At 49.0% G+C, this 14,105-nt stretch overlaps 1 protein-coding gene across 4 annotated transcripts in view; it reads left to right on the top strand.

Moving 5' to 3' along the window:
• Positions 1–14,105, top strand: part of TMEM260 (transmembrane protein 260) — a 32,087-nt gene continuing 17,982 nt past the window's right edge. Inside the window, exons 1-3 of one of the 4 annotated variants that reach the window (XR_005266222.2) lie at positions 1–165; positions 3,487–3,518; positions 4,277–4,428. Coding sequence is in view for 3 of the 4 variants with exons in the window: in XM_038180248.2 (XP_038036176.2) it covers positions 39–165; positions 3,487–3,518; positions 4,277–4,428 (311 nt within the window). In the remaining variant the exon portion in view is untranslated. Of the gene's footprint in view, positions 166–884; positions 2,640–3,486; positions 3,519–4,276; positions 4,429–14,105 lie in introns of those variants that run through there. The other 3 variants (XM_038180248.2, XM_038180249.2, XM_072038132.1) reach the window with 3 other exon arrangements.

Here is a 14,105-nt window from a genome sequence, read left to right on the forward strand (position 1 = left end):
GCGGCCGAAGCCGGAAGTGGCGGGCGCGGGGGCGCCGCATGGGCGCGGGTGGTGGGGCCGGGTGTGGGGTCGGGGCCGCCGCTGCCGCCGCCGGGGCCCTGGGCGCTGCCGTGGCGGCCGTGTATGGGGCCACGCTGCCGGCAGGGCTGCCCGGAGGGGACGCGGGTAACGTACCCAGCGCCGCCTGCCCGCCCGGGGGGGGTTTGGGGTCGTTTTGGGTCGTTTTGGGGTCGTTTGGGGTCGTTTTGGGGTCGGGGCGGCCCCGCGGGGAGGTGGGGCTGAGGGTTTGGGGTCGGTCAGCGTGAGGGGAGGGAGGGCAGTGCTGTCAGCCCATAGGGGTGGTCGTCGTATAGGGGCTGGTGCCTTGCTGTCATCCCATAAGGGTGGTCACCCTCTTATAGGGTCTGGTGCATTGCTGCTACCCCATAAGGGTGGTCACCCTATAGGGGCTGGTGCCTTGCTGTCAGCCCATAGGGATGCTCACCCCATTATAGGGTCTGGTGCGCTGCTGTCATCGCATAGTGGTACTCACCCTATAGGGTCTGGTGCATTGCTGTCACCCCATAGGGATGCTCACCCCATTATAGGGTCTGGTTCGTTGCTGTCACCCTGTAAGGGTGGTCACCCTCTTATAGGGTCTGGTGCATTGCTGCCACTTCGTAGGGACGCTCATTGTACAGGGTCTGGTGCCTTGCTGTCACTCCATAGGGATGCTTGCCCTGTTATAGGGTCTGGTGCATTGCTTTTGCCCTGTAAGGGTGGTCACCCCATTTTAGGGTCTGGTTAATTTCTGTCACCCTGTATTGGTGACCTCTTACAGGGTCTGGTGCATTGCTGTCATCCCATAGGGATACTCACCCCATTATAGGGTCTGGTGCCTTGCTGTCATTCTATAAGGGTGGTCACCCTCTTATAGGGTCTGGTGCTTTGCAGTCATCCTATAGGGTTGCTAGTCAGACATGGTCTGGTGCCTTGCTGTCACCCCATAAAGGTGGTCACCCTATAGGGTCTGGTGCGTTGCTGCCACTCCATAGGGATGCTCTGCCTGTTATGGGGTCTGGTACGTTGCTGTCACCCCATAGGGATGCTTGCCCTATTATGGGGTCTGGTGCACTGCTGTCACCCCATTGACACTCACCATATGGGTTTGGTGCATTGCTGTCACCCCATTGAGATGCTCACCCTGTTATAGGGTCTGGTGCATTGGTTTTGCCCTGTAAGGGTGGTCACCCTCTTATAGGGTCTGGTGCTTTGCAGTCAACCTATGGGGGTGCTCATCAGGTAGGGTCTGGTACCCAGACCTACCGTCCCTCTTCCATATCATAAAGAGTTGAATGGGTCCCTTAAACCCCATCCCAGATCCCTTAAACCCCGTCTTGGATCTCTTAAACCCTCTCCCAGCTCTGTCCGTGTCTCATTTCGGATCCAAGCTGTTCATAAAATTCCTTATAAATAAAAAAGTGGGATTTTAATGTTTTTTTAAGGGCTGCCTTTGCTCCCTCTGGTCCCACCAGTTAGTACCTGACGATCAACATTTTCACAGCTCCTACCCTTTTCTCTGTCTGGGTGCTCCCCGATGGGTAGCACGATCCCATTAAAGCGTGTGGTGCCCCTGCCCGGAGCTGTCAGCCCTGTGCTGAGCCAGAAACCTGGGTTGAGTTTGGGTTTTTCCTCCGGGATGCCAAAAACCACCTCAAATGGGACGGAGCAGGGCGCAGCCCGTCCCGGTCCCTATTTTTTTGCCCTTTTTTCCAAGCCTGCTGCCTGAATTTCATCCATTCACCGGAGCTGAACAGAGGTGGGCTCATCCCAGCTTGGGCTTAATATGGCTTTTGGGGTTATTTCCCTCATTTCTCATGGTGTGAGCAGCCCCTGTGCAACACGGGGTGACCCAGCACGGCTCTCGTGCTGGTGCCCCCAAAATCACCGAAGCTTCTTGTGTGGGTAAAGAGGTGCTTCAGGATTTGCTGTGTCTGCTTTGGGAGCATCCACAGATGTTAAAACAGCTTAAAAAGGGATCAAATAAACTCAAGTTCAAATAAAAAAAAAAAAAAAAGGGAAGGGGAAAAAAATAAAACCTCTGATGTTTCAGACATCAGCTCCCAACCTCGCTGGGGATAAATCAGTTTTTGGGTGTTTTGGGGCCTGTTTGCAGAACGCCTGTACTGGGGGCTTGAGCTGGACAGACAGAAATGTCAGCACGTGTCGGCTCCTGGGAAGCCGAATTTGGGGTTTTCGTCCTTAGCTCGGCTTTTTGGTGCGGGTTTGGGTAGGAAAAATTAGGGTGCCCTGGAAAGAGGGATGGGGCAGGGCATGTCCTGGAGCTGCTCTCGGGGATGGTGCCCCCAAATGTCTCCCCTTGGGGTCTGCCACCACAAGCCAGCTGAGCTCGGGGTGGCTTTCCCATTGCGTCTGCTTTTTGGGGGACTTTAGCAATGGGTTGAAACTTTTCCCTCAAATAGAGGAGCTACAAAAGCAGCTGGCGTTTGCAAGCGGGGTAAAATCCACCCTGGTGAGGTGTTCAGGCAGGAAGCCCTGGGGCTCCTTGCACGTTTGGGATGATAACTGTGATTTTATGGCAGTCAGGAGCAGCAGCTGGGGATTCACTGGTGTCTTCCTTTCCAAACTCATCATTTTTTGTAAGTCAAGACTGAAAATTAATGTAACATGCAGGAACTAAAATGCTGAAATGGGTCGTGCAATTTTAGGGCAGCAGCAGGTGAAGGGGGGACCTCTCCTCCTGGCGTTTCTGTTCTGCACCAGCCCTAATTTTAATTTTTTTTTTGCCCCTTTTGTCGTGCCCATCCTCGAACGTGTTTGCGCCTGTCGAATATATTTCATAAAGCACCGCTGCAAAACGCTTCAGCGTGGAGCTCTCCGAAAACTCCAAGCGTTCCCAGCTGCTGTCGAAAATGAAATAAAATGCAAAATCTGAGCGGTTTTGTGCAGCGGGGACCCTGACAGGTACAGAGCTGTCACAGAGCGGCTGCTGCAGGGATTTCTGGAGCGCCACGTACACGTTTGCAGGCACGGTGCTTTGTTTTGCCCCTTGTAAAAACACAAACCTGTTTTTTTTTTAATTATTTTAACGAGAAACAAGCCTGTTGTTAAGGAACAATGCTGCATGAGCGCTGCAAATGGCAGCGCTGGAGTTGTTGAATCAATCGGTTTTAAATCAAAACCACGCACACGCACCCAGATGTCGGCAATTTGGGGATCTCGAGCCGTTCTTGCAGCAGACCTACCTGCGCTCTCGCTTATCAGTTGGTAAAAAGTCTCGCGAAAACACACAAAAGATATTTTGCGCAGTGACATCAGAGGGGGAAAATATTCTTAGAAAATTTCATGCTGTTAAATCTCTGCAGATTTACAGTTTTATCCAGTCAAATTAATGCAAAACCCCAATGCAAGCATTTGGATTTTGAAAACTTTGGAGGAGTGTCATTTCCTAATAGTAATTATTGGTTTTACATTATTTTTTCACAGGGGAGCTGATCACAGCCGCATATGAGCTTGGAGTAAGTATTAGTTTTATTGTTTAATCAATGCTCTCATTAACAGTTTTAGGAATTAAGGAAGTTTAATTAAGCATGGAGTAAAGTAGATTAATTTATTTTCAAACCACAGTTTTTACTAACTTATAAGTACAGCACGCGACAATTTACTTCAAGTTTTAAATCCAATTAAACTAAATTATAAAGCAAAGGCTTTACTGTATATACAGTAGCTGGCTTATTATCAACCCAAATTTTGTATAAGCTGGGGAGAATAAAATAAATCGGGTTAACAATTTTAATAAGTTTTATTATTTAATAAACTTTATTATGGTGCATGATCCCTTTAGGCAAGACCTTAGGACTGTCAGCGTGGTGGTAATCCGATAGCAGTGTGGTCTTTCAACTTGCTAACCAATAAAATAGTTCCGAATCTGCCTTTTTTTTTTTTTTCTTTTTTTTTTTCTTTTCCCAAACAGCCTTTTGAATGACCCTAATATCCTGCGAACCCAAACAAGGAGCGGTTCGAGGCGCGCGGTAACGTGACGTGGCGCCTCTTTCCGCTCAGCTGCTCGTTCCAGCGAGGGAAGAAATATTTGCGGGGTGAAAATTGGCACGAAACCCCTTGTTTGTTTTTTTTTTTGGGGGAAAAAAAAAAAACAAAAAAAACAGAACCCTGCTGCTGGTGATGGGTTGGTCGAGCTCGGTGGGGTGGCCGGTGCCGGGATGCCGCCGTCCCCGCGCCGTGCCGCGCTCAGCCCTGTGTCCCTCTGTGCCCGCAGGTTGCCCACCCTCCTGGCTACCCCCTGTTCACGCTGCTGGCCCGGCTGGCCCTGGGGCTGTTGCCCGGTGGGACCCCCGCATCCCGCATCAACCTCCTCGGCAGCTTGCTGGGAGCGGCGGCCGCCTCCCTGCTCTTTTACACGGCGCTCAGGTACGGTCCCCGGGGTGCCCAAGGGTGGTCCCCTCCGTCCCCGGGTGCTGCCCCCTCCGGAGCTGCTTCCTCCGCAGCGGTTTAATCTGGCTTTGACCTTCTTTCCATCACAAAAGCTTTCTCCTTTTTCTTTTTTTTTTTTTTTTTTAATAGTAATAGCGATAATAAAAAGTGCGCCCTTCCCCTTACAAAGACGTGACAGGTTGCTGGGGCTTGTTATCGCGCGGCGGCCGTGGGGCTAACTAAGCAGAACTAATGAAGTTTGTCGTTCTCCGAAGATGCAGATGGTCCGTTTGAATTAACAAGATGAGCTTCACCTACGGCTAAACCGGGAACTCCAGTTAATTGCAGCTCCTGGCGGAGGCAGGACCCTACCCGCAGCACCCCCGGACCCGGCCGTCTCCGCACCCCTGCCCCTGGGAGGCGCGCGCGGTCCCGGTCCCGGCCGGGGTTTTGGTGACCCCCCTGGGGGCTGCTTTGATGCTCGAGTCCTCGCCGCTCTTAACCTCCTCCTGACCCAGATCGGAGAGGATTATCACAACCCGCACAAACAATTTCTGATGTTCTCTGACGCGGGGAGGATGGGGGGGACACAGGGCGCCTTTCCAGGCTGTTTGTGAAATCCGGAATTGTGTCGGGGGGCTGGGGATGCGGTCCTCAAGGACAAAGTGGGGCGCTCTGCTGGCTCGGGGAAAAGCCCTTTTCATCCTCCCAGCCAGCAGAGCCCCCTCAGGGAAGCCCGTCCAGGCGGTGGGTGCAGCTAGAAATAAAATCAGGACTCCAGGGGGGGCAGATCCTGTGCAGCCCGAGAGCCTCGAGCCCCCTTAAACCCTTTGCGGGGTCTGTCCGGGTGCATCTTCCCCAGCTAAAAGGGAGTTTTTCTTTGGGTCCCATTGAGCACGCAGCAGCAGGTCTCGTGGACTGCTGCCTTGGAAGGGAACGATTTTACTTTTAGGGTCTGTGTGTAATTAAAGCAGCATCTTTTAATTCAACACCCCGTATTGCAAAGCGTATTTGGTGAGCTGGGCGTCGTGGTGTGGTGCCGAGCCCAGTCTGGTTATTCCAAACTCCTGCACAGAGCTGCTAAATCTCTTGAATATTTTGAATTACTGGGTTGTGATTTTTTTTTATTTTTCAATTACAGTTGTTCCCGCTATGACAGTCACCGTGCCCTGCTTTTTAGGTTCGAGTCGCACACGACAGTTCCCTGCGTGCCCCTTTTGTGCTGGGCAATGCGATCCTTGTGTAAGAGGAACGGGAACGGCAAGCAAAGTTTGAGACTTTTCTTTACGCTTCCAGAGGTTTTAATTTTATTTATTTTTTGTTTTTTAATTGGATTTGGAAGGTGTTCCTTCTGTCAAATATAAAACTTGCGTGGAAGACCAGCAATCCTGGGACTGGGAGGTGACAGAAGCTGTCAGGACTTGCAGAAAATTATTTATAGGTGTAAGGCAGAGACTGGCAATCAATTATTCAGCCTCGCACCGATTGATTTTTGAAATAAATTGTAAGGTGTTGCGGGTCACTTTTATCTACAAATTACAACGTTATGGTTCTCCTGTTAAACACCTTAAAATCGATTAATGTAAGACACTCATTTGGCAAAAAAAAAAGTTTCTTCTCTCTTGCCACTTGAAAAAAAAATCTTCCTGAAAGCCGTTTGCTGGCACTGCCTGCTTGGAAGCCTGAAATATCTGAAGGCAGCCCGTTTTGTTTTTAACCAGGATCGCACGAACCCACAAAGGCTCTAAACCAGGCTATCAAATCCTGCCGCATTTGGGTGCTTTAATTAAAATTTAGCTGCCGGGGTGACCCCTGAAAGCCCTTCAGTAGCAGAGGGAAAAAAAAAAAAAAAAAACGAGCTGCCGCTCCTTCTGCCGCGGCGAGCGCTGGGGACGTTAATATGAAAATATGTAGATGTTAGGAGCACAAATAATTGATGAAGTACACATCCTTGGGGAGCAACACGGTTCAAGTGGCAAATCTCTCTCGTCAAACAATAGACACCCTTCAGAAGGGAGGAAGCCATCTCTATGGTAATGGGGCTCACAGTGCCCTATTGATTGAGTGGAAGAAGACATTATACAATGTCACTTGGGCTGTTACAATTTCATTTGTCGTCTGACCTGAACTTAACCTCTAAAACCTTTCTTTTCTGCCTGCAAACCCACCAGCCGGGCACGGGTGCTGTTTACCAGCGCGGCGGGGCGGGGAGGGGGATTTCTCCGCGTTTCCCAGCCTCTGCGTACAGTAAATCTCTTCCTTTTAGCCCGTTTATTTTTTGTGCCCGGCGTTTGTTTAAGTGCCATTTCCCGACTTTAGTCGCCGGTGGGTCAGGACAGTTTATTTTCCCTCTTAGTTACTGCAATTTAGGGCAACGCTGCGCGTGCGGGATTAGGACCGGACGGCGCTCGGCGCGTTTATCCCTTAACCAGCTCTTTCCTCGCCCAGGTACTCGGTGCTGGGATGCTCTGCGGGGTCGATAAGAAGCAGCCCTGGCTCCTGCTCCCTTCGTTTTTAAGCACGGCTTCTCAAAGCAAAGTTGCGTTGGACCGCAAAAAAAAAAAAAAAAGCCCTTTTTGTCAGTAATCCAGGCTATCCCCGAACGAGCGCGTTGCTCCTTTTGAATTAGTTATCAAATATGGTTTTCCCCTCCGCGCGGTCTTAAGAAATCGCTTGTAATTATCGTAAAATGGCATTCACAAAGAGTTTGCTCAGGCTGCTTGTAACTGATGCAAATAATTCGTCTCCGCTTTGAAAGGCGGGCGAGCGGCATTATGTTTGTAGGGCGCAGCGAGTGCGACTCTAGGATTGTTTCCTTAAACAAATATTTATTTGTTTTACTGTGGGAGGCAAAGCATAGCAAGTTTACAAAGTAAACCAATTATGTTCTTATAATATGATTGCCAAAGTGTAATTTTCTGCACAGATGATGCGTTCTTCGCATTCTCCGTTGCGGAGAGAAATAGTTTGCTTTGCCCTGCTTTACGTGCAAGTTTTTCCACCTTCCATAGCTTGGCTGGTTTGCTCCACGGAACCATACGAAGCTAAATTATTGCAGGTGCAGTGGTAGAGCAGGAGGTGGCATTTCCGAAGGACTTGGGGTAATTTTTTCCAGCTTTATTCTGAGTTGCGTTTGGGATTTGAAAAGGAGAAAAATGCTGCGTGGAACGGAGCGCCTCGCTTCTCTTCCCTTGCTGTGCTGGGTATCGTGTTAAATTTGGGACCTTTATTGCGTTAAATTTGGGACCTTTATGGTACATATACAAAACAGAATATATCTAGCACATCACTGCCCCCCAAACCAGTCTGTAAGCAACAAGCTGGGGCTGTGTTTGAGCCGTAGCCTGCTCTTCTCCCCCCCTAACACAGGGGAGCGGTGGGGATGTGTTTGGTGGAATGACAGCGGTGTTTTGGGAGCGGCACCTCGCCGTCCTGAGCCTCCTTGCTCTGGCATTGCCATTCCTGGAGCTCCCACGGGAAGGACCGGGTGTTTAGGAGGACAGAGCTCTTCCCAGAGGGAGCTCGTGGCTGAACGGAGGAAAAACCCCGCGTGGAAGTCGCCAGCCACCCCGCAGCCAGCGTTGTGCTCCCCTAAAACCGGCGCTGGAAAAAGTTTCCTGCTGCCCATGGGGAGCTCCTCGGCATCCTTGGGATCCACCGGGGAGCTGCACGGGTTGTCACCAGCGGCTCGACTCGCTCTCTGGGCAGGCTTTGGGGGATTGCAGGGGTGTCGGTGCCGTTCCTCGGGCAGAGCGACCCCAGAGCATCCTCGGCAGGGACCCGGGCAGCTCGAAACGCTGCGGGAAGGGGATTACAGAGCAGGGCTGTGGGTGTTCATCGAGGGCGGAAAGCCTCGAGCGCGCTCCGCTGCCCCCTCGGCCGTCGGCGAAGCGTGGGGAAATGGGAACCCAGGGCTTTGGGGAGCGAGGAATCTTCTTATTTGGATTTTCCCGATTCCAGATTATTTTAGATTATTGCCATTGTAGCAAAACGCAGTTCCGAAAGGAGCTCTGCGCGCGTAACAAGTAGCTACCAAGTTTTAGGAGGGAGAAAAGAATGGAAGGTACTGCGGCGTTAATTTGCTTTTAGACGAATATCTAGCCTGACCCCTGGCTAATTGATCGGGTGTTTTTCTCTTCTCGTAGCCCTAAGAAAACGGCGTGGGGTTCAGCCTGTTCGAAGCCATTAGCAAAGCCGTTCATTTGCATTTTGCTCTAAAGTACGCACATTCGGCTGAAATAACGTTTTGAAGAGGGGGGGAGAAAAAGCAGGGCAAAAACTCTTTTTTTTTTTTTTAAGACTGAAGAGTCTTTTCTGACAGCTAGTCAGAGTTAGAATTAGTTCAAGGAAATGTTAATAATGCACTGCCTGGCTTAATCCCTTTGATATCACCAGGTATCCTCCTGTTCATGGGTTAATTGCTTTAAAAGCGGAGGCAATATTCCGAGCGGTGGGCCGCTTCACCTTTTCACAGCTGTTACCATTGAGTGACAACTAAATCCCATGTGTAAGATGAGGAAGAGCTCAATCTCCAATTGGGAGAAAATTTATGTAAACCGCAATCCCTTCAGAATGTGCGGAAGTCACAGACTTTCTTGATTTACTCTGCTTTTCCCAGAAAGCTCTATTGTTCACTTCCCTAAGTCCCATCAACCCTTTGTAGCGGAATATCACAGCGGCAGCAGATAGCTTGAAATATATAAATGCTATCATAGCTCTGATTAATAGCGGCGCTTATGAGTCAAGTCTGATAACAGAGCAGCTCTCCACTCAATTTCAGATACCGCTAATGGAATCTGTCTCCTGCAATTGTAATGTGAGAAGGCCTAATTTGCCATGGAGCTTGGAGCTGTCACCAGCCGGGGATTGCGGGGTCAGATGGGAGCTGCCAGGTTTGTGCCCCGCAGCTTGTATCTCGCGCTTTGAATAGCGCAGCCCCCTGCCTGCCAGGGAGCTGATAGCCCGCCGGGGGGTTTATGCCACCCCGCACAATAGCGGAGGGCTGCATGGGCTGACTTGGTAATTGTGAAGCCAGCTCCAGTTTTTTTTTTTCTATTTTTTTTTCTTTTTTTTTTTTTTTTTTAATTTTTTTTTTTTTTTTGCCGCAGCTACCGCGGCTGCATAATTTCTAATAAGGGGTTTTAACAAATGTCAGATTAGGAAAAGTTTCTGCAATTACAAAAAAAACTTATAAAACATTTAAATTGCTAAAGCCGGTTCCTACTGAGAGGGTTTTTTTTTTTCTTTTTTTATTCTTTTTGGCTGCTGGAAGCAGCCACCGTTTATTATGAGCGCCCGGGATCAAGCCTACCTATTTTCTAAGGATTTCTGAGTTTGTGAATCGAGCCTAACTCAACTAGCCTTTCTGGTAAAAAAGACATGGGGAGAGAAGTTTCCTCCTGGATTTGGTGGCTAGAAGCACGGTTGTTTGCACATTGGCTTGCTAGGAAGTGCTGAGCACTCAGCGGGGCATTTCCTAAATGCATTTATCTCGGTGTTACCCTACAGAGCCACGGTGCTGGTGTCCTTGCCTCAAGCCCCCACTCCAGGAGGCCCTGTGCAATGGGGTGCCGGGAGGAACTGGCTCCCCATAGCCAAAATCCCCGCTGGATCAATGCTCCTTAGCCAATTCTGATTGTCCCCTTTTTTTAATTTGTGGCTTTCCTGCCTGTTTGGGTGTTAATATCTTCTGACGGCCACGAAGACTCAAGCGGGATGGGCGAGCCACGCCGAGCTCCTCACAGCCTCCTCCTCCTCCAGTGCTGGGGATGAAGGCTGCGGGCATGGTTTAAGTGCCCGTGGAGCCCCCCAAGGTGCCCGAGGCAGCAGGAAAGCTGGGTCACTGCTCCCTGCTGTCCCCCGCTGGCTCTTTGGTGCTGGGAGCAGGAGGAACCGGCTTTGGGCAATGAGTGCTTGTGGCTAAGAGGCAGTGAACCCATAGGGAACGGGGCTTGGGGGGTAATTATCATCTCTTTGGTCCTTAACTTGTGTTTGGTTTTGGTTTTCTTTTTAAAAAGTAGTTCTATTTCAGCACCAGTGCACAGACACACTTAGGAGAAGTCAGATGAAAGGTCTTCGAAGTCCCATCCTTCTTTAATCTGCATCAAAAAAGTATTTTTTTTTAATAAACCAAACAAGTGAAACCACTTAAAAAAAATTGAAATATTAAACCTGTAATGCTCTGGTCTATTATACCATGAAATAAACATATTCAAATGATATACCTTTGCTACAGCAGTGCAGAGGCAGAAGTTGCTGGTGATGCACCTGCAGCCTGTGCAAGTGCCACTGGAGCACCAACAGTAAGGTCATCCTCTGCATGCACAGGGGGAAATTAAATGGAAAAAAAAAATAATTCATTGGAGCAGGTGTTTAAAAGCAGGAGAGTTGTTTCTTGAATCACTAGTTCTTTTTATTTTTTTTTTAAAGATTTTGCTACCTCTAAAGTTTCGGAGGAAAAAGAAGGAAGAAATAATCAGCTTATTTTACTAGGTACAGATAGGTGTTTCCAGTGTTTAATGCATTAGCTTCAAAGATACAACAAGCTTTGGTTAGCTGGCTTTTCTTCTGTATGAACCCAGTACACTGAAGATTGCATTTTACTAAAACATTTCAGTTAGGCTTCAGTTCTCATCCCTCTATAGCTTTATCCAAATCATTTAATAACTTCCTGCAAATTATGAAATATGAAATGTCAGCCTTTATTTTCTAAATTAAAAAATAAAAATGCCGATCAAGTTGATCAGGTTGGTTAAATGCAGACGGATGTAACCCATGCTCTTGGCTAACAAAAAGTTTTATCAAAATGAGTACAGAGGCTAAATTTTGGATTGCATGTTGACATGTTTTAGTGATTAGACACAAATCGGAAGCAAAAAAAATATTTAAATACCTTATTTGATTTTTCCTTGTTGATTTAACTCTTAACAACAAGCAGCAGCCTAAATGCTGCCAACTACAGCAAGTTTGTGCTGCCCGTGCCCTTGGACTTGAGGCCTGGGCACATGTTCTTTTACTCTGGTGCCTGAAAAGGAAAACAAAATAATTTTCTCGTCTTTTCCTTTTATGTTTAGGGATGTCATGGGGAAATGCTTCCCACAAAGAGCTGTGTGACCTCTTCTTGGCTGACTGATCTTGTCCCACATGAGTGTGTTATAAGATGATGGGAGTTTCTGCCTGTGTTCACAGGATTATAGTTAGTCGACTGATAGGAAGGGACCTTCCTCCTGCTTGTTTTATTTTATTTTTTTGTTTGTTTTTTTTGAAGTGCTCCATGTGCTTCGTGCAGGCCTTTTCATGTCTTTCTGCCTTACGTGACTTAGCACCCACCAGTGTCTCCTCCACCCTGGAAATGTTTTTTGCTCTGCAGTGTTGTGTGGGCCTGTGTTGTCTCTGCCTGAGCTGATTGTCACCTCCTTGGACAACTTTTTGAGGACCCTCTTGGCTCTACAACAAGAGAGGGGCAGCACAGTGCCACACCGTGCTGGAGGAGCCCAAGGGGCCTCCAGGAGGTGGTTGTAATGGTGTGGGGAGGTCCAATTCTGGTCACGTTAGCCCAGCCTCAAGGCAGACCTGACTTAATTCAGGCCCAGCATTGTGTATCAGAGTTGTGTGGGATTCATTTCTGCCGGTGCTGCTGCGTACCGTGAGCTGCTGCTTTGAGCAGACCTGCGTGAGGTGTTATTTTCTGCTGGTCGGGCCTTCATCCTTGTGTGGGGTTACCTGGTCTTAGCAATCCCATTTCTCTGAATCAGCAGAGTTGTAAGTGCATCATTGCCATTGCTAGTAGCAGAGTCTGGAAAAAACTCTGCTTCTCCAGCCTGCGTTTGCCAAACTGCATTTCTGAGCTGCTGTTGTGATGATCTCAAAGAATTCAGCCTGTTCCTATTATTATTTTTTTTGAAGCACCTGCTGTACTTGTAGGAGCTCAGTGCTCCATGCACACAACACGCTTCCACACGGGAGTCTTGGCTGGCTTTCCTGAGGGTTTCCCAGGCAGTGCCAGCTCTTTTTAAGAAAAAACCTGTGGATGTGCCCAGTGCTGGATCCCGACCCTGTGCAGCTCGGTGGCTGGACGGGGAGCAGAGCTGTCCCCTGCCCACGCAGCCGGGATAAGTCTTTAAGTTTGGGGTTGAGTAGCTTTTGCTTAATCCTCATTTCCTAAAACTTGAAGCGCAGGTTTGAGACTTTTTATCGAGAGGGCAGGCGCTCCTTAAGCTCATTTGAACTCTGGTAAGGCGCTCGAGTCTTTTCTGGGAAAGACAAGAAGTCTTGGTAAACGATCAGGAGTTGTGCCTAGTAAGCTGCTTTTCATCCCAAGGAGTTTGGGGAAGTTGTTTTACCTTTTCTGCATTATTTCACTGCAGGAGTTTCAGAGGGATTTACAAATTTTATTTCTTTCTGAGTAAAACTCGGTGCTGTTTAAAGGAGAAGGAAGACCTGTTGTGTTTCCCACCTCTCCTGGAGGTGATGGAGGTGCCGAGCTGGCTCGGTAGCAAAGCCAACGGAGCAGCATCGGTGCTCGTGAACACCTTCTCTATGAGGTTGTGCGACTTTGGGATACTGCTGGTAGAAAACCTGTAATAATTAACACCTTTAATCACTTGCGAGTTTGCTGAAGATTTTAAGCAATGCCAAAAACACTTCTATAGTGATTTCTGTATCACAGTACGTGGCTTTTATTTTGCTGAGTGCCTCTTTTAGTGAGCGACAGGTCTTCTCTTGGAGATTTTTGTGCTCAGTGCCTAGACCTCTGTTGACGAAACTCAAGCACTGGAAGAGTCCACCACGGTGGTGAGGCATTAGGGAGCACCCGGGAGACGTGGTAGGGCATGGGGTTCATCAATAGTCACTTTAATTTGCAATTAATTCTGTGGTTAATGGAGCAGCAGGGTGGCTTTCCCCGGGCCACTTGGGGTGTCTGATGTCAGGAGGAGGAACGGTCATCCCATGCCATTATTTCTGTCCTGTCCTTCTCATCAACTCTGCCTCCCACTTTTAATGGGTTAAAATGTCCAATTCTAGCTGCACAGGTCCTCCTGTGACATCTACAGAAATGTGCTGGCTTTTCAGTGTACTGAGAGAGCTTAGGGTGTTTCAGGAAAGCGGGAAGAAAAGTGTAACCAAGGAGAGGAGCCCTTGCTCAAGAGTGCTGTGCCAGCACCTCCCTCATCTGTGTGAAGGGGCTGTAGGTGTTGTTGACTTGTTCTCCATTTATCTCAGTTGTGTCCCATGAGGAACCCCATAAGCAAGTCCCGTGTGGGCACCCAAGTCTCCAACTGACCAGTTGTGGTGCCCTGCGTGGTGTTCTTCGGGGTGACGTCTCACGGGGGAGACCTCTCAAACCACCACACTTCAAAAAAAAAAATCAAAAGCAGAGCCAGAGCTGCCCTTAACACATCCAGAAGGGCAGAGCTATTATGGCAGAGTAGGTGCAATGGTTTTCCTGGGCTAAATCCCACCTCGTGGGCTCCCTGCCGATTTGGGAAGGCGGCTGCATTGGGTGCTGTAGCCCATCCAGCTGGGGACAGCGCCCATTTTCCCCTCTCCCTGGCTCTGGTGGGCATCTCTCCATCCTGGGGCTGGGGGCACCGCAATCCTCACCCACCCCTGAGACACTCAAACGTTCCCCCCGGGAAAGCTCTGCTAATGCTGTCCGTCGTGAATAGCTCTAA

The sequence above is a fragment of the Anas platyrhynchos genome, chromosome 5, assembly GCF_047663525.1.
Source record: "Anas platyrhynchos isolate ZD024472 breed Pekin duck chromosome 5, IASCAAS_PekinDuck_T2T, whole genome shotgun sequence".
NCBI classification, from domain to species: Eukaryota; Metazoa; Chordata; class Aves; order Anseriformes; family Anatidae; genus Anas; species Anas platyrhynchos.